Source organism: Balaenoptera musculus, chromosome 11, assembly GCF_009873245.2.
Source record: "Balaenoptera musculus isolate JJ_BM4_2016_0621 chromosome 11, mBalMus1.pri.v3, whole genome shotgun sequence".
Lineage (NCBI taxonomy): Eukaryota > Metazoa > Chordata > Mammalia > Artiodactyla > Balaenopteridae > Balaenoptera > Balaenoptera musculus.
Genome location: NC_045795.1, coordinates 69727420 through 69754615, shown reverse-complemented (window position 1 = coordinate 69754615; position 27196 = coordinate 69727420). Strand labels below are relative to the sequence as shown.

Below are 27196 nucleotides of genomic sequence, written 5' to 3'. Positions count from 1 at the left end.
CACTGACCCAGGGACAATGAGCTGGTCCTGACAACTCCTGCTCCTCCCTAGGGTCACTCTGGTCAGTCAGCCAACAGGCTTCTCCCTGGGCTTCCCTGGGTCTGCTCTGGTCCCTGAATGCTAATGCTTCATTTCACTGAAGAACTTGGCTGAGTCAGGGCAAAAATATGTAAGGAGGGGGGCGGGCCCTCCCTGGACCTCATGTCACTTGAGATGAAAAATGTTACGCTGCCTCCATACTATAACAATCTGAGAGTATAAACAATGATTTAATTAATGACCATAGAAGAATACTTGCTCACCGACATTACGTTGGTCTAAACCCCATAACTGACGCAACATGAAGCCGATGTTTATATGGGCACAGATGACTGGAACCTGACATTTTGATGGCAACTGCTACTTTGAAGAGTGGCAAACAATGACATTTTATTCCCAAGGTCCTTTAGAAGAGAAGCAGAGGAGGAAGGTGAAACTATTGTGAGGGACTGACTCTGGCAGGGAAGGAAACAACTGGATTTGGACAGGAAGAGAAGGAGAATCACTGCGGAATCCAGCGGCTGGGCCAGCTAAGCAGCTACTATTACCTCCTTGGATTTTCCAAGTTGCTGCGCTCAGAACTTATAAATCTAAAGGGCTATATTCTATGGCCAGGCCCCGAAATACTCTGAGTTGACTAAATTGTCTTCAAAAGGATTCTTCAAAGATTCTTATAAACAATGACTAAAACTAAATTATGGTGTAATATTAGTTGATTAAGACAAGACTTCAATTTGAGTAATTTTCATCAGCTGGACACAGACAGTGGTAAAAACAATAACCCATGACTAAATGCATACTCGCTGATGGGAAGAATTGCAGTCTGATGTGGCAGGAATAACATGAAAACTTTTAAAAATTAAAAAATGGAAAGGAACTCTTTCTTTCAAGACCACAGAATCAAGGAAAAAATTGAGAAAGTGTAGCTCACTCAAATGCCAGTGAAGTTCCAAAAATTATCTCAATGGTCTCTTTTCTCAGAGGCAACCTAGGATCCATTCAGCCTCCATCTCCTCATGCCTACTTTCCTTCTATATTCCCCCTTCAAATGAAGCCAAATGCATTACTCTGAGACAATCAGAATTACTGATACTTTTGAGTGAGGTGAGCCATCCAATAAACTAAAATAATTGCAGAACATGTTATTTTAGAGCTTCAAGGAAATGTTCAAACCTTTCATGCACTTCTCCATTATTAGATGAGGAAATTGAGACTTGCTTCAAAGATTTCTCCAAGTAGAAGCAGATAATAAAAGACAATGCCAAACGAAGGGAAAGTGAGGCAGAGGTTTACTTGCTTGGCTAGGCACCTATTCCCTGAGAACTTCCCGTGTCCATCCACCTGCAGAGCACATATATTTTTCTTTGTGGGCTTACCTCTGCCTACATGCAATTCGGCAGGGGAAGACCTGTCCCAAGCTGGGTGTCAGAATCATTTTTGGGAGAAGATATAAACTCTCCTTTCTCCACAATAGGTGTTATGTGGATAGATGGGTATGCACAGCGTGGGGTAGCCATTTTTGACATGCACATGCCCTAGCAGAGAAGGTCTATCTACAGAGAAGAAGAATGCCACGGAATGTAGAAAGAAACCAAGAAGGAAAAGAAAAACAAAAACACAGCCCCTGGTCCCTCATGAGACATAAGCTTCCCTTCCCACTCTGGGTTCTGACTCACTCTCCTCTCTCTCCAAAACACTCTTCTTTTTAATTTCAGGGAGCAACTTTGGTTGCTTGCAACTAAAATAACTTTGTCTTAAGTCACCAAAACTAAAGCTGAGACCTGCCAACCCTTCCCTGAGTCCTCTTTCCTCCACTAACTTACATATATTGGAACTTTTATAAAGGACGGCATAACAGGCAATGTAGAAATAGACCACCTACATCCACCAATACCAATTTACTGTGCAACAGGACATATCTTCCTTTATTAGTATTTATAGTCAATTTGCTCATTTTTCAAACCTTAAAGAAGCAGCCACTCTACATAGAGTAGGAGGTTGGGCTGAGTGCTCAAGAGGAAATCAGAGTGACAGGCTGCTCTCAGGGACTGTATAGCCTCTGAGCAGAGATAAGACATAACCACAGATCAATATAACACTAGGAAATCATATGGGGCATTTCTGTGCCAGGCACTGAGCTGCCAGCTTTACCTGCATGGCCTCATTCGTGCTCACAGCATCTGTCTGGGGGCAGGTATCATCACTATCTCTATTCTGTAGGTGATATAACTCAGACCCAGGTAGGTATGGTAACCTCTACCACCGTGATTGGTATTTGGTAGAGGCTGGATTTGAACTCAAGGAGTTTGGGTTAAGACTCAAGGAATCTAGAATATACCACCTATTTGCCTCCTATGCTTTGCCTTCTTGGTTGTGTGTAGACTGAAAAGAAGCCCTTCATAAGACTGGAGGCCCTGTTCCTTCCCTCCCTGTGCCTTCCCTAAAGCATTGTTTCCAACACACATCAGGGCCTGTGAATGTAGAAAATTAACCTGTGAATGCAGAAAAGCCAACAATTATTGAGCACTTACTAGGTCTCAGCACTGAACTAGGCACCTAATCTGTACTATTTCCTTCTTTAACCCTATATTCAATAAAAATCAAAAAGAAAAGCTGTTATCACCCTCTCCACTTTGAAAATTAGAACACTGAAGCAGGTTAAAGTTAACTAAGTTAATTAGTTATGTAGGTTAAGTTATGCTATGGGAACATATCAAACTGGAACTCTCACTGGCTTAACACAAAGGTTTATCACACAGACTATATATCCATCATCGGCTGGCAGATGGCAGAAGACAGGGTGAGTGGAAAGGCATCTGCTCCATGCGGCCACTCAGGAACCCAGGCTATTTCATCTATTCCATCATGTAGCTTCAGAGTTCACAGGAGCAGAAAAGAATATAGATACCACCAAACCAGCTCTTAAATGCTTTAGCCCATAAATGACCCAGGTTGGTTCTGCTTAAAGCCTGTTGGCCAGAACCAGTGCAAGGGGGCTGGGAATGGTGAGTGAGCACATGTATATTTGGTGCATGGTAAATGGCTCTGCCATAGTAATTCTTCCAAGGTCACTCAGCTACTAAGCAATAGAGTGGAGAGGCTTAACCACTCCACTTGACTATGTCCTCAAAGTTTATAAACACATTTTGGGAGAAGTTGTTACAAGTCAGTCATAATCATTTAGAAACATCCAGACCTTATCTTAGAATTCACAGCCTTCTGGTAGAACTCTTCACTTTCTCGTGACTGTCTCTGTTTCTACACATCCACGGAGAACTTATTCAGAACTGAACCCATCCAGGGACCTACCTTTATTGGCACAGGCCATCCACTTGAGATTGTCTGCAAAAGCAGCCTCTCTTCCAATGAGGTACGTGAAGATGCGAACCTGAGAGGAAGAGGAACACCCGGATCAGTGGTTTTCACTTTTCACCCTCCTGCCCAGACCACAAGCATGGCTCACACACATGTGGTTTACCTCTTTAATGCTCCATGCTTCCCATCCTTAGAAACATATTTAAGACATTTGAAGTAAAGTCAGCTAGAAATATATTCAAAACTGGGGCCTTTGATCTTTTAACCCATATGGCACTGGTGGTGGTTGTTTTTCTGTGTGCAACTTGCGACAGAGGAGAATAACTTGAAAGGGGAGACTGGCAGCATCGTGGGCCTGGGTTTGCTACACATATATGGACAAAGATCATCCAGGTCTGGACCAAACTGGCAACCATTTTCCTCATCCGCACAGGAAGTACAGAGTGTGCTCTTCTTGGGAATAAAAACGCCACCGAAAGAACTTCAGCATGCCCCCCACCCACCCAATGGTGAGAACAGGCTGCAGACACTCTCTTACTGTCTGTGGTGGTAATTAATTGGGATGAGAGGCACAGCCTATAGCCAGGAGACCAAAGGGAACCCTCTCTAGCTTTCCTAAACTTTGGCTCCTAAAGAGCAGAGAACACATATAAAACCTTGGATCTCTCACTCTCTATTGCCTTCTCAAATCTCTATTATGAGGCCAGAATTCTTTGAAATAAAGTACAACCCACCTCCCAGAGTTGTACTTGAGGGTTAGATGGAAGAAAAACAAGAAATTAAAAGGGTTAAAATCCTTTGGTTCACATTTTAAATGGCATGTGGGTCAATACCGCACAGTCCAAACAAAATTCTTCTGGCAGGTGAAGTCAGTACTTCGGCCACCAATTTATGACTGAGTTAAATGCAGACATGGTATTAGATGAATTACATTCAACACGTGGTCCCAAAGTCTTTCCAGCTGATGTCTCCTCCACTCAGCCAGACTGGGTCAAGCACCCCTACGGCTCCTTCAGAGCCTTTATTGAGACTGTTGTTAACTAGTATCTTGGTGGTTATATCTGTGAGGTTGATCTCCACTAGACCATCCACCTGACAAGGGAAAGGATGGCTGTGCTTTGATGGGGCACAGTGCTTGGAACATTACAACTCAATAAATGAATGGATAAAAATGTAAATGCACATAGCTGGCTGAAAATTAAGATTTTGCTTTAGTTACGAGTATCCTCTTAACTGAGACATATAACTGGAAGACTAGTTCTTACGTGATGGTTCATTTCCAACTTAAAGAGATGTTTAAATATACATTATCATTGTGTAGCCTTAGTCTGTCCTCATTTGTGTTCAGTAAGGCAGTTATTTCATCCATCAACAGCTCCTGCAAGGGGGCTTCCGGGGCAGATGAGCAGACACAGAGGCCTTTGCCTCTTTCATTCCCCCAGCTCTTTTCCACACTATTCCCACTGGAATCACATTGGGAGGAGGGATTTTTTTTTTTTTTTTAATTGGGAGATTCTGACTCTCTTGGGGAAAAAAAATAGAAGATGCAACCTCATAGGCCCAAAGTGGTCACCACTGACCTTCCTACACAGAGCTGTCCCCTGTTCACTTTTCCTGCCTGGCCACTGTTGGCTTTTAGCTGAAAATGTCTGATTTAGGCGGAAACTGAGGCTCGGTTAAGTAAAGGGATTTGCTTAGTTTCATCAAGTACTGATCTAATGAGAGAGGTCTTCCATGACCTCAGGATAACACTGGGGTCTCCCCTCAATTTCCTGGAGATGCCGGTTCTGTCAACCCAGCCAGCTACAAGGCCCTGAGCCAGCACTCACGGGAGCCAGACCAGCCTCAGGCTTTTTTCTTCAAAGATCTTTACCTTTCATTTCAAATTCAATTTATTTAAAAGGAAAATATCAGATTAATAAAAACCTGCACAAAGCAAGTTCTTAACGAAGCAGAAAGCATAAAAGATAGCTCTTAGGAAGTGAAGCTGTGAGTCTATCTTTGCAGGCAAAGAGGACAAGACCTGACGCAAAGCAGCCTATTTGTTCTGAGCAAAGGTACCTGCAGGTGCCAAACCTACTCTGCCATCCAGGTGATGAACCTGAGGATAAACTGAGTTCTCTCTTGGAGGCATAGTTAAAACCCCAGAACAGTGCTGTGAACCATTCAGGAAAACTTACACAGTTTCTGATTTTAAAAGATGGCAACCCATTTGGAAAACCAGTAGGATTGCACCAAACTTCAGACCAGACATGATTACACAGGAATAATGTGCTAACAGTAACCACAATCATGAAAACCAGCACCACGACCCCCTCCACCAGCACCGCTGCCCCTACTGACAACACTACTGTGGCTTCTTCAGTCAGCACCATCCCCTGGGTCAGGTATGTGCAAAGACATTTATAGCATTATACTCGTTTTGTTGGTTTGTATTTTATTTTATTGCTTATGAAAGAAAATCAGAATCATGTTAAATATTTCCATTTATGTGCAGCCCTTGGCTCCCAGTGAATCGGCCCCCTTATTTGAGTAGAAATGGCATGGAAATGACTCGTTGCCTCTCTGCGTATAAAATAAACATAATCAAACAATACTGGGTTCATGCCCTGGATTTCTCACAATAATGCCTTTCAACTGGCAACAAAATGAAGGGACTTTACTCCAAAATAAATATTCTGGAGATCCATTTAACAACAGCATTTTATATTTGTAATTTTTTCAGACTCAGTAATTCTAGCTCTAGGCATTTATCTATAGCCAGGATAACAAATAAAATGTCTGTGGGGGCCAAGCAGGTAACAGAGATGACACGAAGTCATAGATGTATGGAGAATTGTAGAGTGCATATCTTCTTAAAGCCCTATAATTCGGTTTTAGACATTTTCACAAATACACAAATATGTAAAAAACAAGGACCTTCACCTTTATTATTTGTAATGGTTAAAACCTGTTAAATTCCAAGTTTCTCTTGATAGCTGATTGGCTAAAAAACTCATGGGACATTCATGTAGTGGAATACCATGCAGCTATGTACTCATGAGAAAGACATCCATTATAACTTAGCAAGGGGGAAAGCAAGTTGTGGGATACTGTGTAGCACAGAATCCTATTTTTTTCTAAAACGGGACTTACACGTTTTACTCTGTAAACTTCTATATCCTTTGAATGTTTTTACAAATGAACAAATATTGCTTTAATAATTAAGGATCATTTTAAATGAAAAGAAAGTAATGACACTGCTACTTCCTGAACCATTCTCCAAGGACATAGGAAAAGTAAATGTATCAGTGAAAATCAAATAGGAGAAGAGATGACCTGTGGAAATTAAGTTCTGGCCTTGCATCTTGTAGGGTGGGCTGCCTTACTCCACTGCTCAATGAAATGAGTGCAAAACCTCTATGAGTAATAGAGTCAAACTGCTCCTCATTTCCATCTCTGACAGATTCTGTAACCTTTTGGATTTTATGGCCAATAATTGGAGATTTCTTCCCTAAGAAGCTCCATCAAACAAACTTTGACAAGTCTGCCTAGAGCCCAGCTACTTTTACTATATGGCAAGCCTCCTTAGCAGAGACAGATGGGGATGGTTCTGAAAGCCAGGTTCAGAGCACAGATGATCATGGGAAGGGGCCATGGCACAGTGCAGACCAGGGCAGTCATCAGGACACACCAAAACTCCCCAGAAAGCCAGGCTTTTGTGCTCATCATCCCCAGGTATGAATGCATCACTTTCATTACTGCAGCACAAAGGCAGGAGGCGGGGGGAAGTCTACATCAACCTATTAGTTCATTTTGATCTCCCATTTGAGTTTGGATGGTCTTTAAATATTCTACAAACACAATTAAGCTTAATAAAATGTTAGGATGTGGACATTTCAAAGTTCAAAGTCACTTAATTTAACTTAGTATAAAACTTCCCAGATGACACAAAGAACTCAATCCAGTTTTTCCAAAACACAGATTATGCTTCTTACTCATTTAGATACAATTCCCTCCAGAAACTTAGAGGAGCACTATTCCTCTCAACCTTTAGTGCACATAGGGTAGTTTGAGTTTGCAAAAATAATCAATCAAATTCTCTCCTTTCTACAGCCATTAAACAGGGGAAGGAGAGTGGCTGCCAGCAGAACTATAATGGGGCAACTGTACAGCCAGGACACAGGCTGCTGCTGCCTTCACAACTCCCTTCAGCGTTGAAGGAGAAATAACCGACGCCCATGCTTTTGAGACAGTCCAAGGGTAGCATTCATCATCTGTCACAAGTAACTTCTGAGCACCAAGTATGTGCCAGGGACCATTCTTGGTGTTGGGGATACGACGGGTAAAGAGAACAAACTCTCTGTCCTCAGGGAGCCTACATTTTCATGAGAGTAAAACAGATGATAAATGGCAGATTCATAAAACGATTATGTATTTGTTGGATTAAAAGCTTATAAAGAAAATAAAGCAGGGTTATGCAATGGAGAATGATGGGGGCTGCTATTTTAGAAAGGGAGGAAGGGAAGGCCTCCCCAATAAGGTGATGCTTGAGCAGGGATCTGGACAGAACATGGGTGGAGCTGGGGAGCAAGGCGTATGGCTATTGGGGAAGAATGTTCCAGGTGAAGGGAGCAGAAGGTACAAAGCCTTGAGATAGGAATACGCAAGGGATATTGACAAGACCAGTATGGATGACGTGGAGTCAGGTAGGAGAGATTGTACAGGATGAACCTGGACAGACAACAGGTGCCTAATCATGTGGGCCTTGCAGCCTCTGTTAGAGCCTGGGCTTTTTCCGTAGCAAGAACAGAAGCCATAGGAGGAACTGAGTAGAAGCCTGATGTGGATTGACACATAATCCTGTGAAAGGATCATTCTGCCTGCAGTGTGGAGAACAGGCCTTAGAGAGTTGTGCTCATCCTGGCTGCCCATTCAGCTTTCCTGTGATGTTCTTACAGTTTTGAATGCCCGGGGCCCAACCAAGACAATCAAATCAGAACCTCTGATTTGGGCAGGGCCCAACTTTTATTCTCCCCATGGAGAGCCCAATTTGCATCCAAGTTTGAGGACCACAGCCATAGGGAGATAAGAATAGAAGCACAGACACTAAGTAGGAGGCCACTGAAACACTGCAGGTGAGATGACAGTGGCTCTGGCCAGGTGGGTGAGAGGTCTCAGACTTCACTGGGCATCGGAATAACCAGTCCCCAGCACCCATCCTCCAGAGATTCAGATTAAGTAGGCCCAGGGATCTACATTTTTTGGAAGCACCCATGGTGGGTCTGAAACAGGTGGTTGGAGTCCAACACTTTAAAAACATATCACCAGGGCTCCCCTGGTGGCGCAGTGGTTGCGAATCTGCCTGCCAATGCAGGGGATACGGGTTCGAGCCCTGGTCTGGGAAGATCTCACGTGCCACACAACTAGGCCCGTGAGCCACAATTGCTGAGCCTGCGCGTCTGGAGCCTGTGCTCCGCAACAAGAGAGGCCGCGATAGTGAGAGGTCCGTGCACCGCGGTGAAGAGTGGCCCCCGCTTGCCACAACTAGAGAAAGCCCTTGCACAGAAATGAAGACCCAGCGCAGCCATAAATAAATAAATAAAATAAAATAAAATAAATGTTAAAAAAACAAACAAACATATCACCAAAAAGATAAGGCCTGAACAAAAAGAAGTGGCACTGGGAATTAAGAAATATTTGAAGCCATTTCCAATAAAGTGATTCTATAGATTGCAAAGGATTGAGGCTAAACTTCAAGGAGTTTACAATCCATTGGGTGGTTAAAAAAAGAAACAGAGGAGCTGGATCAAGAGGACATTTTTAAAGAAGGCTGTGTCAATCCAACAAGGCAGGAATATCAGACACCAGCTAGACTGGGCAAGCAGGATCAGCCAACTGCACTTTCTTCTTTCCCCAAGAAAGGGCAGATCTGTACCCAGATGTCTGTAGCTGCTGAGCTGGGTATTCACACCCAAAGTATTGCTTCTTGAAATTACAATAGCCCCACTACTGGGTCCCGATACAGAGGAAAGGGCTGGGGACAGGGCACTGAGGAGCCTCCAAATATACAGTCTTTACTTTTGTTTTTAAAAACGAAGGCAATCTTTTACTTTAAAATAACATTAAACTATAAATTCAGTATCTCTACCTTTAAAAACATGCAATTTATGGATTATAAGTATAAATAAAATTTGCTAAAAGAATCATCCAGTTACATATGGTTGCCCACACCCATGTGTTCCATATTTCAATTCAGCTAAGTTGCAGCCTCTGCAAACAAGCATGTAGACTCACCTTCACATCTTCTCACCTACTTCTGTCCCTTTTGACTCACTGTCCAACTCAATTATTCCCTAAAATATACCCAGGATTTCTCAAAAATGGTATACAACTTCAGCTTTAGAAAGAAGTCTTCTGATGTCTTTGTGTTTTAAAGTCAATTGTTACTATGTTCTTAACCTGTATCTTCACAAAAAATATTCCTAACCAACTTCTATTGTTATTTGCTCATTTCTATGATTTCCGACGCAGGGAAGCATTTCTGAATAAAATCTTTAATCTCTAAGCAGAAAATGAGAGCTGGAACTTGATTAACCACAAAAATGCTTCATAAATCACTGCCAATATTTGTCTTCATGAAAATGCTGCAAGAGTAGAGGTGGGCTCAGAGAAGGTGGATGCCAATAAAAACAGTTTTATTGAGCAGGCTGCTTTAATCTAGAAGCCATCATGCTCATAATAAAAGAAGAAACATCTTTATCCAGAAGGACAAGAGAGGCAAATAAGGTAACAGTGCCCTGAGCAGCAATAAAATGGGATAAATTGAATTAACTTACAAAAGTAATAAAATTTCAACAAATGAATATCATAGACCATTATGAAAAATGGACTGTCATTTTGGGGATGCTCTAAGAGTCTGTATAATCTCCTTCCTCTCAAGCACAGTGCCTGATATCTCATGTGTGGTACTGAAAATATCCTAATTCAGAAAAAATTGCCATTTGTAATCTTCTGGCCAGGGGTGGAAGTCCAGTTTTATGGCCATGTATTTTTCCAAGTGAAGGAGATGGCTGTCTCTGGGTCACCCAGAGACTGTTAACTTAGGTTAGCACTGTGGAATAGAGATTACACACCACTTCAAGGAGGAGTAAGAAGTCAAGCTACAAATATCCTCAAAGGTGGGTGATACAACTCATTAGACTATCCAGCTCCATTAACTTCATTCAGGGGGTATTTTTGATGCTCTGATATCTGGGGACTTACTGTCCTGGAGAAACTGCCCATCCCAATTGGTTAGCCAATTTTGGAGATAGTAAACAATTTGCCTTCAAGTGCACCTTTGATATGTAAACCAACCAATCCAGACCCCATGTCCCCAACTATCTCCTTTTATCAGGTGTGCACACCCAGGGCCATTATCCACCTGCCCTAATCACTTCAGGGCCAGATAGGTACCAGACAGCTAGGGACAGCCCCTACATCCCTGAGCCCACTGAAATTATTCAATTCTAAGCCTGCTTATCCTGCTTTGCCTCTTTCTTCCCACAAAAAACACAATAAAGGCTTCAGCCCATCAGTTCCCCTCCCCACTGTCACTCATCTTGTATTTGTGCTTCCCCGTGTGGCCCTGCATAGTATGACATGCCTCTTGCTTCCAGGGGTCTATGAGTATAATAAACTTCTTCCTTCATGACAGTCATTTCCATGTCTATGTGCCTAACTATATCTGATTAAAACGAATACTGAGTACCCTTAAAACAGTTGGGAATCAGGAGAATTGGGTTCCAGGTGAGTCCAAATCCATACTTACTGTCTTGGCAACCTTGACTAAGTTAGTGAAACCCTCTGAACTGTGCTTTCTCCACCTACACATGGATCATTCATTCATCCATTTACTGTGATCAACTGTAAATGAGATAATAAATGAAAAGACAGGTTGGAAGCAATGAGTTCCAGTCAGGTAGGGTTGCATTCCACTTGTGTTTCAGACAGTTTGTTGCAGTAAAACCAAACAAGGTGAGCCCAGGAAAGCCAAATCTCCTATTCATGGATGCCTCCCTAACCGTACCCAGAGGTTTGATTGAAGAGGAAACTGACTTTTGTGAGTAAAGAAGAGGATTTTTCTAAGAGAAGGGTTTTGACAAGCTAAGGATAATGAGATTGAGAGTTCCTAACACAATCAGAGTAACATCAGAGGTATAACATGAAACCTTCTATTAACCTTTGCAAAGTCATGAGATCCACCAAGAATTTGACAAGCGCTATGGACCTTCTCCCCACAAAAAAGGCTGAAGGATGTACATTCACAATTTCAGATAAGATTCATGAGGTCTGAGGTATCTCCTCCACCAAAGTCCAAACTGGGATTCTCTAAGAACCCTCTGGATTCCAGGTTAAAAACTGCTGTCTTATATAATTCTTGTATTCTGCACTATAAATTTCTCAAAAGTAGATTGTGTTCTTTGGACAAACAAGATGGGCACTTTCATCTTAAGTGCTTGCCAAATTGAGAGAGAAGTTCATTCACTCATTTGCGTGCTTATTCTTTGATGATTCAGTGAGTACTAGATACTGGATATCCATGGTCAGATCCAGAAAAGTCACATGGGGAATAAGTCCTCAACATGGAGGAATAAGATGTCAAGAGCCCTGAGACAGAATGGGCACCACTGTAAACCCTGAGTTTGTATGATGACATCAAGTCATGGAACCTTTGAAGAAGCACATTTAAAGGAGCAGGGATGGAATGGACAGACAGACATGACTCCTGTCTCATTCATTTTTGAATCCATAGAATCCAGCACAATGCTTGGCAAAGAGCCAGCACTCAAACACTTGTTGATTGGCAATGCCATAAAAGTCCCCTTCTGCTGATAGGAAGACTCTTGAAAAAAAACTCAACTCCCATGGGTGAGGTGAGGTCAGCTGGGAGGTCCCTCTCTGCCTCTCTTGCCCTCTTAGACCTGGAGAGATCAGGTGGTGACAGTTATTTGTTAACAAGTATGCCCCATCTTCCAAGAAGGCTTACAGATTCAATACAATAAACAAAAAGAAACTCATGTATGTAAAGTTGTTAAATTAAGCAAAACAGATCAGAAAATCCACTTATGGAAAGAGAAGCTAATTGTTCCACAAATTGGGATGGCAGTATTTTTGCTCATGAAACATCATGGGATCGTGTGACTCCCTGGGTTAGAACCCTCTGATGTCTTCCCATTGCACTTAGGATATACTGCAAACTCCTTATCACGGCTAGATGCCCTGGAGGATGTGGAAATATGACAAAACCGTTTTAGCTTTAGTCTTCGTCTCCACCTTTCCCACTGCCTGGAATACTCTTCTCCTCCCACTTTTCATGACTAACTCCCTCTGACCCCAGTTCCCCTCCTTTGGATCACTCCATTTGTCTCCTCCATGGTGTTTGATACGTTTTGCAGTTATCTTTACGATTTGTTTGTTTATTTGATTTACATCTATGTCTCCCTCCAAACAGAAATATAGATGTTGTGAGGGCAGAATGAGGCAACTGTGCCCAACTGAGCATCCAGCATATGGTAGATTCTCAATCTATATCAGTCACTCACTTTCTCTTCATTTCTTTTCACAAATTTTGGAAGTCAAAAGAAGTCAGCATGGGATATACTAGAATTTATCAGAGTTAGAGCCCTTTCCTTCATTACTAACTCCATTTTAAATACTTTCCTGTTTTTCCAGACTGGTCTGCTATCAATCAGCTGAAGTTTTTACTTTCCCTCTGCTCAGTTCCCTTGGTTTCTTTTTACACTGAAGCTCAGTGATAAAACAGGAAGAAATGGAGAAATGAAAAAGCTCTGGTCTTTGTTATTACAGTCTCAGCTTTAGGGGCCATAAAATGGTGTCTTATTTAAGGCCGTCCATGGGTGGATGATCAGGTTTATAATATGTTTCTTCCTAGGTTCTGCCCCTTGATTCTAGATGAAAACCATGCAAAGATTGGAGCCAACTGTATTTTAAATTACTGCCTGCTTCAGAGATTACCTAGCAGGGAAAAGACTACATCTTAAAATAGTGATGTGACCCTTGCTATTCCAAGCAACTTTCAGTGGAATTCTCTCCTTTTCCCCCATAGTTTGTGACAGTTTGGACAGATGGCATCATTTCATGGAAAACAGAGATGACTGGGTGGGCAGGTTAGCAGAATGCAGTGGGTACAAGACAGGGTTAAGAATTAGGAATTGGACACACCTAGTCTTAGAATCTGGGTCTTCTCTGAAGGAGCTGAAGACCGTCTAAGCCTCCTTTCCTTACTTGTAAGATACTATGGTTAACATAATAGGACCCACATGGCAGGATTGCTGTTAAATGAAACAAAGTAAAATGGTAGGGGCTGGGGTGCAAAAGAGTGTGTGTGGCGGGGGATTCTTTCTAAGAGGAGACCTCCAATGGTCCTTCTTGCCTGGACCCTAAAGAGAGTATCGATTGGGGAAAAGCCTAGGAGTGCAAAGATTGAAGACTTGACTTGGGCCTGCCTCTCTGGACCTTAGAGAAAAGCTCCTTTTTCCTTAATGTTCCTCCCCACAAGTTTGTCTCTCTTTGCCTTCCTCTACCTCTGGACTGGGGAGACTCCGAGGGCCCAGATCAGGGTACAGGACCAAGGCCCACTTGGCCTTGGGCACAAGTGTGGTCCTTGTGTGTTCTCACTGGGATTTGTAGCCAAAGCCCACAGAAGCAGTAGCATGATTTAGATAGAGCACCCCCTCCACGAACCATCCTGGTGACTCAGTACAGTGGCAGGTTATAGGTCAAGGATGTAGGAGTTTGGAATTCTGCCCAAATCATTCTCAAACCCATTAAAACCAACAGCTGTTGTGAATTCTAAGCTAGCACTGTTGCTTTCTCCCAAGGTTCTTGTCACTTCTATTTCCCCAACCAATCCATCCTGTCACTAAAAATTAGTACTTAATAGCAGCTTCTGCTGTCATCTCACCTACTGCCTTCTGGGGCTTACTGTCAGTAAGAAAAGTCAAGGGCTTGTCAGAAAACTGCAAGGATATTGTTGAGGACAGGGTTCATTCCATTTTACCTGTGATTCTCCAAGAGGTAGACAGGTAGGGACAAGGCTCCTGGGGAGAGCTAGGGTGTGTGTGTGTATCAGAATCACCTCTGGGGTTTTGGCCATCTATATATGTTCATTATCTACACCAACCTCTGCCCCCTCCAGGGATTCTGGTGCACCCTAAACCTAGAACTTCCATTGTGAGAGCAAGCCCCCAAGTTCTTTGAGGATCCTACTCTAGAGAGCCACTAAATTGACATAAATGAGTAGAGGCCTCAGGTGGACGGGACAGGAAAGTAAATGAAAGTTCCATAGGGATTGGGGAGCCATTGTCTTCTTTTTGAGAAACTCCAGGGGAAAATTTATTGTCTTCAATCAGTAAAAGTTGTATTTTATCCTAAGCAATTGTTATGTTTTATTCTTACAGACTGTGAGTCTTACAGCTGTCCTGGGTTCCTGTTCTGCATTGGCTGCCTCAAGCAGAGGGCTACAACCCCTCTGAGATAAGTTGTTTTTGGCTCTACTTTTATACCCCTGACTTTGGTGTCCCTTTTTCTTTCCTACTGACCTCTAATCTGTTTTACCTTTTCTGTTTTCTGTTTCCTATCTACCCACCCTCCTATCTACTCTTCCATCCATCAGGTATTAATGGGGTACCCATCATAGTACTAAACCCTCTGCTCAATGCTGGAGACACTATGGGGAGGAAAAAACCATATGGTCTCCACCCTCACTGAAGTTGTAAGTTTTGAAAATACATTTTATAGAAAGAGAAAGGCAAAGAGATATAAAGAAAAATAGAGAGAGAGGAGATGGGCCTGTTGTTCTGTTACTCACTACTGCCGACTTCTCAAAAGTTGCTGGTTGAAGACCCTCCTCAATTTTTTACACTATCTCTATCCTAACTTTGTGAGCAACACTGAGGACACGGGTTTGTTTTTCTCTCTGGTTAAGGGGACCATGGTAGAGCCCTAAAAAGCATCATCTTCTTTCAGAACTGCATCACTTCTGCACTTATCCCCCTAAACAGCTTAGTTTCCTGAATAGGAAACAGGCCATCTTGAGCCCTGTAGCCCAAATGCCAGTAGATAAGGAGGAACTTGTGGGGTTTCTTCAGTCTTTTACCTGTAGTTTATTACTTTATGCATTGTACAAAGAAATGTACATTTATTTATTATTTAAATTGATAAACTAAGCATTTTTTAAAAATTTAATTGTTTTTCCCCCTGCTTCATTGAGATATAATTGCTGTATACCATTGTATAAGTTTAAGGTCTATAATATGATGATTTGATAAGTGGATATATTGCAAAATGATGGCCATAAGGTTAGTTAACACATTCATCACCTCACACAATTACTACTTTTTTTTTTCTAGTAAGAACATTTATGATTTACTCTCTGCAACTTTCAAGTATATGATACAGTATTGTTAACTATAGTCACCATGCTGTATATTAGATCCCCAGAATTTATTTATATTGTAACTGGAAGTTTGCAGCCTTTGACCAGCATCTTCCCCATTCCCCTCACTCCTCTCTCCACAGCCCCTGGCAACACCATTCTACTCTCTGTTTATATCAGTTTTGTTATTTGTTTTTGTTTTTTTTAGATTCCACATATAAGTGAGATCATGTAGTATTGATATTTGCCTTTCTCTGTCCAACTTATTTCACTTATCATAATACCCTCAAGATCCATCCATGTTGTCACAAATGGCAGGATTTCCTTTTTTTATGACTGCATTATATATATATATCACATTTATCCATTCATCTATAGATGGCCATTTATGTTGTTACTATGTCTTGGCTATTGCGAATGATGCTGCAATGAACATGGCGGTGCAGATATCTCTTCGAGATAGTGATTTCATTTCCTTCAGAAAAATTCCTTCCTACAGGAGTGGGTACATATTGCCAGACTGCTGGATCACACGGTAGTGTACTTTTAATTTTTTGAGGAATCTCCATACTGTTTTCCATTGTGGCTGCACTAATTTACATTCCTGCCAATAGTGCACAAGGGTTCCTCTTATCCATACCCTTGCCAACGCTTGTTATCTCTTGTCTTTTTGATAATTACCATTCTAACAGATGTCTTACCATAAAACTTTCTACCCCTGAAAGTCTCTCCCTCTTAATGTTATCTAAAATAAGTCCCCCTTTTATTCTGTCTCAGCTCCTATCGGTTTTCTGCATAGCACTCAGTACAATTACATTTATTTGTCTGTCATTTAGCTATGTTCTGTTCCCTGCACACACACACACACACACACACATACACACACACACACACAGAGAGAGAGAGAAGAGTATACGCTTCATGATGGAAATACAGTATGTTTTGTTTCACCATTGTTGAACTCTTAATCCAGCACCTGACCCATAGCAGATACCCCCAAATATTTGTCAGATAAATGAAGTAATGTGGTTATTGCAAGCAATTAAAAGGTATAAACACAGGTTAAACGGGGATAACCTATCATGACATACGGAGTAGGAATGTGCCAAGAGAAATAGAGGGATTAAATGAGTATTGACGCATAAAAACTGAGGATGTTGAGCACTGGCCCTTTGCCAGATACCATACATGGTAGGATTGCAATGGGAGGGCACTATCATTATTCTCATTTAGCAGATGAGCAAACTGAGACCTAGAAAGGGTAGGAAACTGTCCCAGGTCACAGAGCAGATAAGTGACAGCTACTGGACCCTTTTAAGGCACGTGGGACTCCAAAGCTCATTTTCTTAATTGCAACACTGTGATATGAGAACACAGTAATAGAGCAAAGGACATGAACTGCCAGGTCACAGAAGAAGAAACACTCATGGCAACAAAACAAACAAAAAAACATAGAACAAAGTGTTTAAACCCACTTTTAAGCATAAATACAAATATAAATTAAAATAAAAATAAGAGTTTTGAGGTGTTATTCTGGTTTGTTTTTGCTATTAAATTGAAAATGATTTGTTAATGACAATAAAAATATTAGGAAATAGTCTTTCTACTGATGGGAATATAAATTATTGTAGCTTTCTGAAAATAACTTGGCCATATGTTTCAAAAATGTAAAATGCATATAACCTTTGACATGGCAATTCCATTTCTCAGAAATCACTTCTAGGAATTTCTTTTTTTACCACCAAGTTGAAATTTTTAATTTTGCTAAAATGTACAAATAGAATTAATGTAACAGTCCACATTTTATGGCTTTTAAACACTTAGCCAATGATGATTTCCATAAGATGATGTTGTCCTTCCTATTTTAGAAAAAGTTCAGATGCCTTATATTCTGTGAAAGCCTGATTTGCCTTCCTTTCTACCCACCAAATTAATTTGTCTTTTCAGAAGTCTTGCTGGATATTTTCTTTGTTTGTCTCTCCATGTTGCCCAAGGACACCATCAGAGAGTGAAGCAAAGACTTAACATAAAGGATGTATGTTGCAGCACTGTTCATATTAGAGAAAAATTACAATCTAAATGTGCCCACAGAAGGAGATTACCATACATTCGTTCAATGGCCTTTAATGAAGCCATTACAAATAATGGTAAAGTTGATGGCTTAATGAGTTGGAAAGACATCAATAACCGAACAAAATAGGTTCCAAAATGCCATGGACAGTCTTATCCAATCTATAAAAAATTAAAAATACACATACATAGAAAAAATAATGGGAAGATATATGTGAAAAGTATCTAATATCATAATCTCTGGCAGTACTTTTTTACAAATTTTCTACTGTGAACATGTAATACTTTCGTTATAAGGAAAATACTTTTCAGAAAAAGACAGTCAGAAATTTCCATTCATTTCCATTCAGTGGATATTTACCAAGCGTCTACTATGTGTCAGGCTTTGTGCAAGGCACTAGGGTTTCAATGTTGCCACAAGACCTGACTCCATACAGATGACACTCAAGTAGGAAAATGCACAGTTTAGGGCTTATGTGTTAGAGATGATATGCTATTAAATAGGTCTCATAAGTGTGTTCCACTGAAAATTGGAAGCAGCACCATTCCACAGGTCATCAGAAATGGTCTGGACCAAGAGCTACATGAAGGATCACCCAGAGCTGTTGAGAAAAGGCAAGCCCTGATTCATCTGTATATTTGCAGTCCAAAGCTTATTTCCATGGGTATTCAACCATCATTTCATTTTATGTTTCTCCCTTTTGGAAACTGTAAGTGCTTGAGACACTACAGCAGAGCCTCCCAGAGATCATGCCCTCTGAAGGCCCACCCTCTACATTTCTTGAATCTAAAAAGAAATGATACAAATGAACTTATTTACAAAATAGAAACAGACTCACAGACTTAGAAAATGAACTTACTGTTACCAGGGGGGAAGGGTGGGAGGAAGGGATAGTTAGGGAGTTTGGGATTGACATGTACACACTGATATATTTAAAATGGATAACCAACAAGGACCTACTGTATAGCACAGGGAACTCTGCTCAATATTATGTAACAACCTAAATGGGAAAATGTATTGTATAACTGAATCACTTCACTGTACACCTGAAACTGTCACAACACTGTTAATCAACTCTACTCCAATATAAAATAAAAAGTTAAAAAAAAAAATCTAGTCTGCCAAGAGGTGTTGGGAAGGTCCACCAAATTCTATGACTACTGAAGACTGCCCAAGAGGTAGGCCTGCCATTAAGAAACCAGACAAATGAATAAATAAGTCAATACAGCTTTGTAGCTGACCATAGGTTAATGCAGTATACTTTGATTTTCTTTAGAGGTGGAAAATAAAGGAGAAATGCTGGTAGGCTGCTTGTCTGTCTCCCTGCTAGAGTAGAGAAGGACTGGACGTAGTGGCTTAATAGTTACAACCCAAGCCTTGCATCCCCAGGCCTGAGGCCAGCCTCCTGCCTCAGCAGATAATGAGTTTGGCAATTTCTGACAGTCTTTTCTGGATGCTAATCCTCATCACAGAACTTCTATAATGCATAATATAATTTAATACACCTGGCAGACTCACCACCAGTTCATTCTTTTGTTATGTAATAGCCCAAAGTGAAGTCGAGGGTGGTTAATGCTCTGACAATCAGTTATTATCCCCAATAACAGGCGATTTTCAAAGGATTATTGCCGTCAGAAACCATTCTGTAATAACTGGCAACTGGAAGCCAATGTAGCAAAGTAAGACAGTTTTTGAGAGTTGTACAGATCTGTAAAGACGTTTCAAACATCCCCCAAATGAAATAACTGCAGTTGTGATGGGATTCACCAGCCACGATAAATCACCTCCTCAGAAAAGTTAGAGAAATGTATGCCTTAGAGTTACTCTTTGGAATCTTTCTATTTTTCTGACTTTTCACCATTTCCCCTCATCTTTGCCCTTTTACAATATTCTGGCATCCTAACAGCCTGCTTCCGGGTAAGTTACAGGAGTCCTGGGAGCTATCTTATGAACTGATTGCACTCTGAAGATACTTCGCCCTTGTGTCAGGCCCTGGAGAAAAGATCAGTCATGGGACTGGATCTGAGGGATTTCTTTCTGATATGTACATCCTGACTTAATTGAATCTCACTTTAGGAAGATAATTTGGATTGGGTTATGACAAGAGAAGAATGACTTATTGTCCTCAGCATGCAGGAGTTTAAGTATCAGTTTATGGCAAAGTCAGACTTTATTCCGCACAAGGCTACCCCATTATCATAGGGGCCCTGCATCATGGAAGATTACCTTTCAGGGAGAGGTTTCATTAGACAGGAGTCCTTTCTTAAAAGAAATGCCTATGAATGATATATCTCCTTAGGATGGTTCCCAAAAACACACTCATGTTATCCAATCTCGAAATCCAAATTCTGAAACATCCAAAAGGTGGTTTTGTTATGTCACTGCTATGATAAAAATCACCGAATTATTTGTACTTTATGCAGACTGCATAAATCCCAGCTGTTTGAACTTGGGAAACGTATTCAGTAATGAAATTAAATCGACATCATCTTCCTTTATCTTGGCAGTTCAGATGGTTAGAGGCAATTGCCGCTCTGGCTGTCGGGTTAGGACCGTCAGTGTTAAAATTATTATACTGCCTTTAAGTTTATCTTTGATTAAAAATTAAATTAAACTTCCCTTTATCATTTTCCATACCCCAACAACATGCATGTGTTCTCCAAGTTAAATCAAGATGGACTAAATATTTAATACCCTGTTCTAATTAGCTACAACTGTTAACCTGATTTCTCTCTGTAAATGAATGTGAAAGGGCCCGGGAGGCCTAACGTTAACCTTCATCCACTCTCGTTATAGGAGAGAAATTACAGGCTCTAATTAGATGCTTCAAATTACAAAGAAATAGAATTTTCATAACCAGCTTATTAAAATCCTAGGGCCCCTTTGGGATAGGGCAAATTGCTTCTACTCTGATCTGCTTATCCTGGTACAACACCATACAGAAGACTCATGTTGTCTGCCGTACACAGCTCATATTTCTCCCAAATTAATGAGTACTCAAATTATTCCAGCTGCCCTCTTGGCACAAGGAAAAGTTGAAAATCTATAGCTGCCAAGTGACGTGGATAACTCAGCTGCTAAATAAAATATGCTTAAGGGGACACAGCTGCTGGGGTGCCTATTTACATTAAAATTACTAAATCCATGAACAGAGGACAAATGTCCCAAGGCAGCTAAACAGTGTTCAGCACTTGGGTTAACTCTTTTATTGGTCCAGGACCCTCAAGGTGCAAGTGTGCCACCTAGTAGGGCAGACATAGGAAGTTTTTACCAGATGACATTTTTTCCCCCAGGATGGATCCCTGAGCATTACAGTGGGAGAACCAGTGAGTCCCTGCTTTTGGAAGTTCTAATCAGTTTTACTTCCTTTGATGTCTTCATACAAGCTAATCCAAACTTTTATTCTTACTAAAATTAAACAGATCATATATTTGTTAAATTTTGACGTTTCATAAATCCTCAATAAGATTCTCTCTTCTCTGCTCTGATCTCTTTATTGTTTAAAGGGTCCAATCAAGTTCAGATGACCAAGACATGTAGGTTTTAGGAAATGATGCCCCAACTGCAGCAATGAATCGTATCTCAAACTGAAGTACTCAGCCATTCGGGGGAGTTCTTAAGGAGGCCCCTGAATAACCAATTTACACAGAATGTGACACCATGGGAGAACAATAAAAAACAAGAACAAAGCATGAGGGGAAATGATCCAAGCAAATATTCATCACTTATTAATATGAAATTAATACAACCATCTATTACTGTCTCAAAATTCCAGTCACTAAGGGATTTTATTCAAATGTCTCCAAAATCCCTGATCATTGATACTAGCAATGACCTAGTCCAGATCAAAATTGTTAACACAGAGTTCAAAGGCTGAACCCCTATGCAGACCCATGTCTCAACCATACACAGCATTCAAGCAACCAAACACCCCTCAAAAAATTTATCAGCTAGGACCATCTTCTCTGGTTGAATTTGTAAGTGGGTTACAAGTTATAGCCTGGGTTCTCTGGCTAATGACAAAAACATGTTCTGTTTATCGTCCTGAACATTCTGCCCTGTGCACTCTGCATTGTCCAAATCATGTAAAATTATAGAATGATGTCATCAATTAGATCAGGCTCAGAGGAAACAGATGAAGATTTTATAAACACTTTTCACCCTTAAACACATAACCTAAACAGAATACTTCCTCTCTCTATAAGAGAAAAATGGCAACAAATGAGATTTAAAAAACAGAGTGGGGACATTTGACAAACATTTGAAGATGATTAAGGAAACACAGACCTAAGTGAAGATAAGAAGGAAAATGCTGTTCTCAGAAAGAAAAAGAACGAGCCTTGACACTGAAAGAACCCAATACAAAGTCAGCTGCAATTACACAGCAATGTTTTGATCCATGCCACTGCCATGCATACTTTTACTTATACCAAAGTGTTTCCCTATAAGAAAAAAATAAAGTGTTCCCCTATATACATGAGTGTCTCCACAGAAGACGTTACCTGCCTTCGAATAGTTCTGTCTCATCTAGAATCTGAGGACTCAGACATTTTTACACAGTCACAGAGTTCTGGATCCTGCTGAAAACCAAAAATTTTGGAGATGTGGGCTTTGCAGTTATTTCCCTAGGATGACAGTCACACTCCCCCTCAAAAGACAGAATTCTCTCAAATTCTTCACTGTCATTCTCATCATGACACTTCTGACTCTTCTAGTGCCACTGTGAGCTCTGGACAAGTTCTGGAGGACATGAAAAATCAGCACACAAGGTGTGACCCTGAAGAAAGAGCAGAAGATGTAAATGACCGTGACTTGGAAAAAGCATGTTTACATTTCATCTTGCCTTTGACACCTTACAGTGTAAACACAAAAGTGATCCTCAACAACTTGGGGGTTACACAGAGTCTTAATAAATAGCTCTGATATACGGGGTCAGGCATACCTGTTAAATTAGAAAGATGGAATAAAGTGTCAATTATCCACACTGATAACAGGAAGAGAGTCATGGATAATATTAAGTGTCAGACGTTCTAAGTGTCCGTTTCAAAAAGCAGTATGACTGCATAAAAGTATACCTTTCCTAATTATCTAACAGTCAGTCTAGGAATGTGGAAAAAAGTATGTATACACAGGTGTATGTATGTCTATATAGGCAGTCATTTATATGTATAACCACATAAAACCACAAGACAGATTTACATGCAATAACTAACTGACTCTTCAGATTCTTTTATTTTTTGCTGAGTGGACTCTTTTAGGATAATTGCCAACCTAGTTCTGTATGGTAGATCAAATGGGCTGATAGTGTTTAAAACATAGTTCCCTATCTTTTGATGTAATGACACTGTTACTTGATCTCTTGACAGTTTCAATTTAGAAAATCAAACCAAAAGATATGTTTAAAGAGAATTTAAATTAATTTTATTTCAGTAATGCAGCAATGCTTGTTGAAAAATGTGACAATGCACTGCTAAGAGTCAGACTCACTGTGGTAAGTTAAATATTCTGTTTCAATCTGATATATTCCCTAGAGGAAGCAAAACACTTCAAAATGACCATGTCCATTAGATACTCTTTCATATCTACATGCACTAAGCTAGCATTTGAAAATAGTCAGTAACCACTGGAAGCAGAAATAAGGCCCAATGGATGTCCATAGAGACTGGTCTAACACAGTGTTTCACAAACATGTGTTCCGTGATGGTGATGGTGCTCCTATTGTGGATTCCACAGGAAATTTCAATCCCCCCAAAGGCTGTTTTCTGTCTTGTTCATTACTGTATTCTCAACATCTAGAACAGAAAAGTTGAACACATAAGTGTGAAAGATGCTGGTCTATGCCTTTAATATGCTAATACTATGGAGTGTATTTTTTTCCAAGTCAAAACTGGGGCTTTTAAAGCTTTTCTAAAAAAAAAAAGCCTCTATGAACACTAATTTTGAAAACGTAGAGCACCTTTAAAATTAGCATTCATAGAGATTCATATTTTACGAAGAAGTACTTCATGACTGTATTGAGATAAAGGCAATACTCCTACCCATAACATATGAATGGAAGAAGCTGGCGTTTCTGTACTAAGCATTTCATCAAGAAAGCTGCATCTGGATGCCCACCACTACCGGGTGACTCTGCACACAATCAAATAGCAACAGCAGATTGAGTCCAGCTTCCTGAATGAAAGAACCTTTACAACTAAATTAAAAAGAAAGTGTTAACTGGAAATTCTACTTCTAGCTATGATAAACTAGCTACTGCCAGATGAATCCTAACCCTGAGAACATCTATTAAGATTGGATAAATTACAAACAAACAGCTATTTGGAGGCATCAGAGAACAACTGTGGAAACCAGGACTTGAATGTACTAGATCCTAGAGTGAAGAGAATTGCATGGAAAAAAGCTCTATATTCACCACCATTTGCCTCATCATGGCATTTGCCAATTCATGGAGCAGGGCATGTAAGCCAAACATAAAACAGAAACGTAGAGTTAGGGGCAGCCTCACTAAGATAAGGAGGCAAAATGGGGTTCAGGTCTACAGAGAAAGCCATAACACAAGGGAAAAATATCCCAAAGAAAAGGGGACCCTAGAGAAGTAATTCCATATTCAGCAGGAAATTTCTCCTTAATTTAAGGCATTTGCTAATCTCTAAGTTGTGCACGTGTTAGATAAGACTCCATGAAACTAAGCAAAGAGCAGCTGATAAGAGATTGAAACATTAAGTAGAGAATTTCACAGTTGCAAAATGCTAGGAAAACAAAAATTGAAGTTAAGGGTTCACCAAGGAGGATGGGGTACAGATAGAAAGCACAGACTTTCAGCTGAAACCTCTGAAAGGGCTATGCCCCCAAAGTAAAGACAAATCATGAATAAGTTGTAATTGGTTCAAGATACTCTGCCTGCATTTTCTCTGCCTGCCAAAAAATTTATTCCTCTCAAGAGGAAGAGTCTCCAAAGCCTCAACAATTTTTCATATACACCATCAGGCAAGCAATCAAGAACTGCTAAGCATGCCAAGAGACAGAGTCAAATAACTAAAAATGAAAAAAAAAAGAATTACAGGTGATTCAGACATTATAGTTATCACGCATGGACTCTAAAATAACAATGACTAAAATGTTAAAGAAAATAAATGAAAAGATGAAGCATTAAAAAAAGGATCAAATGGAACTCCTAGAACTGAAAACAGTGACTAAAATTAAGAATTCAACATATGGTTTAATAGAAGATTAGACACTGTACAAGAGAAGATTAATGAACTGGAAAATAAATCAGTAGAAAACAACCAGATTGAACTACAGAGAAAAAGATCATGGAAAATTTTTTAAAAGGTAAAGAATAAATATGCAGTCTGGTCAAAAGGTCTGACATGCAATTGGAATGCCAAAGAAATTGAGAAGGAATGGGACAATGACAATATTTGAAAAGAAACTAAGACAAACATTTTACAAAACTGATGATACAAATCTAGTCATAGATTCAAGAAAATAAATGCTTTACAAGTGGGATGAACACAAAATAAAAACCTATTTAGACATATCATAGTGAAAATTGTAAAAACTAAAGATACATATCATTAAGTCAGCTAAAGAAAAAGAAAAAGACACTACTCCCTAAGGAACAATAATAAAACTTACAACTGCCTTTTCAATAGAAATAAAAGGCAGACACACACATCTTTAAAGGGCCGAAAGAACCTAAGTCTCAAACTGGAATTTTATGTTGAGAAAAAGTATCTTCTAAAATGACAACAAAATCAAAACGCTTTCAGAAAATTTGTTATCAGCAGAATTCAAAGAAATACTCCAAGCAGAAGGAAAATTACCCCAATAGGAAGCATGATAATGCAGGGAGGAATTATAACACAGAAAAAGAAAAACTGTATGAGCAAATCTAAGTAAATATTATCTGTTTAACATTACAATAATCATGGTTTGGGGGTTAAAATAGCATGAAGGACACGAGAGGTTAAACAGAGCTAAACTGTTTCAAGGTATGTGCATTATCTGGAAAGTGACAAGTAATAATTTAAGGTAGATTCTAATAAACTAAGGAAATATAATTTCTAGGGTAACAACTCCAATAAATAATACAATAATTTACTACTAGCAAGCTAACAGAGGAGAAAATTGGGTAATAAAACATTTTTGTCTTTTTTCAGATTAATCAACTAAAGAAAAAAAAAACAAAGAATAGATGGGGCAAATAGCAAGATGGTAGGTAAGCTCAAATATATTAATAATTACATTGAATACTGACTATTTTTTAGTACATTTTGCCCTATCTTTTTACTTTCAAGCTTTGTAAGTACAATGTAATTATAAATAACACTATTTGTCTTTAATAGATGTAATAATAAAAAGGCTGATTTAACAGGAAAAATGCCAACCCTAAATATGTATACTGATAATAACAAAGATATAACAATATATAAAATAAAAACTGACTGAACTAAAAGGAGAAACAGAGGAATACAACATCACAGTGGGGTATTTTAACACACCTCCCTGTAACTGATAGAATAAGCAAACAAAGCAAGAAGTAGAGACAAAGGACATCTGAATATTACAATTAGTCAGTTTGACCTAACTGACATATGTAGAACACTGTATCCATCAACTGCAGAATGCGTTTTGTTTACAAGTGCTCAAGGATCATTAACAAAAATACATCATGTACTTGTCTATAAAGTAAGTCTAAATGTATCTGCAAGAATGGAAATCATACAGAAGCTATTCAATATCTCAGTGGAATGGGCCAAAAATAGTAAAATATTAACTAGGAAATTTGGAATCCAAATTACTTCAAAATTAAATAATATACTTTAAATATTCCATGGGACAAAGAAGAGTTACAATAAAAATTAGAAAATAGTTTTCATTCAATAATAATGAAAATATGATATTTAAAAGCATGCAGGATATCACTAAAGCAACTGAAGGGAAATTGATAACTCTAAATGCATATAATAAAAAAGAAGGATAGCTGAAAAATCAGTTATCTAAGGTTCCACTTTAACAAGCTTTAAAAATGTCAAATATATATGCCAAAGAAAGTGGAAGGAAGGAACTATAAAATAAGAATAGAAATCAATGACACAGAAAACAGATATACCATGCCAAAAGTTGCTTCCTAAAAATCCAATAAGATTGATAAATCCTTAAAAAGACAGATTAAGGAAAAATGAGGGAAAATTACCAGTTTACCATATTAGGAATAGAAAATGGAATGGCCTAAAGATCTATTATATATTTTTTAAAATGAAGGGATTTTATAAACAACTTTAAGCCAATAAATATGAGAATTTGAGAGATATGGATACATTCCTTGAAAAGCACAACTTACCAAA

At 39.6% G+C, this 27196-nt stretch overlaps 1 protein-coding gene across 1 annotated transcript in view; it reads right to left on the bottom strand.

Moving 5' to 3' along the window:
* Positions 1-27196, bottom strand: part of CACNA2D3 (calcium voltage-gated channel auxiliary subunit alpha2delta 3) — a 768110-nt gene that overhangs the window by 273236 nt on the left and 467678 nt on the right. Inside the window, 1 exon segment of the mRNA XM_036869418.1 lies at positions 3349-3427. Coding sequence (XP_036725313.1) covers positions 3349-3427 — 79 coding nt within the window.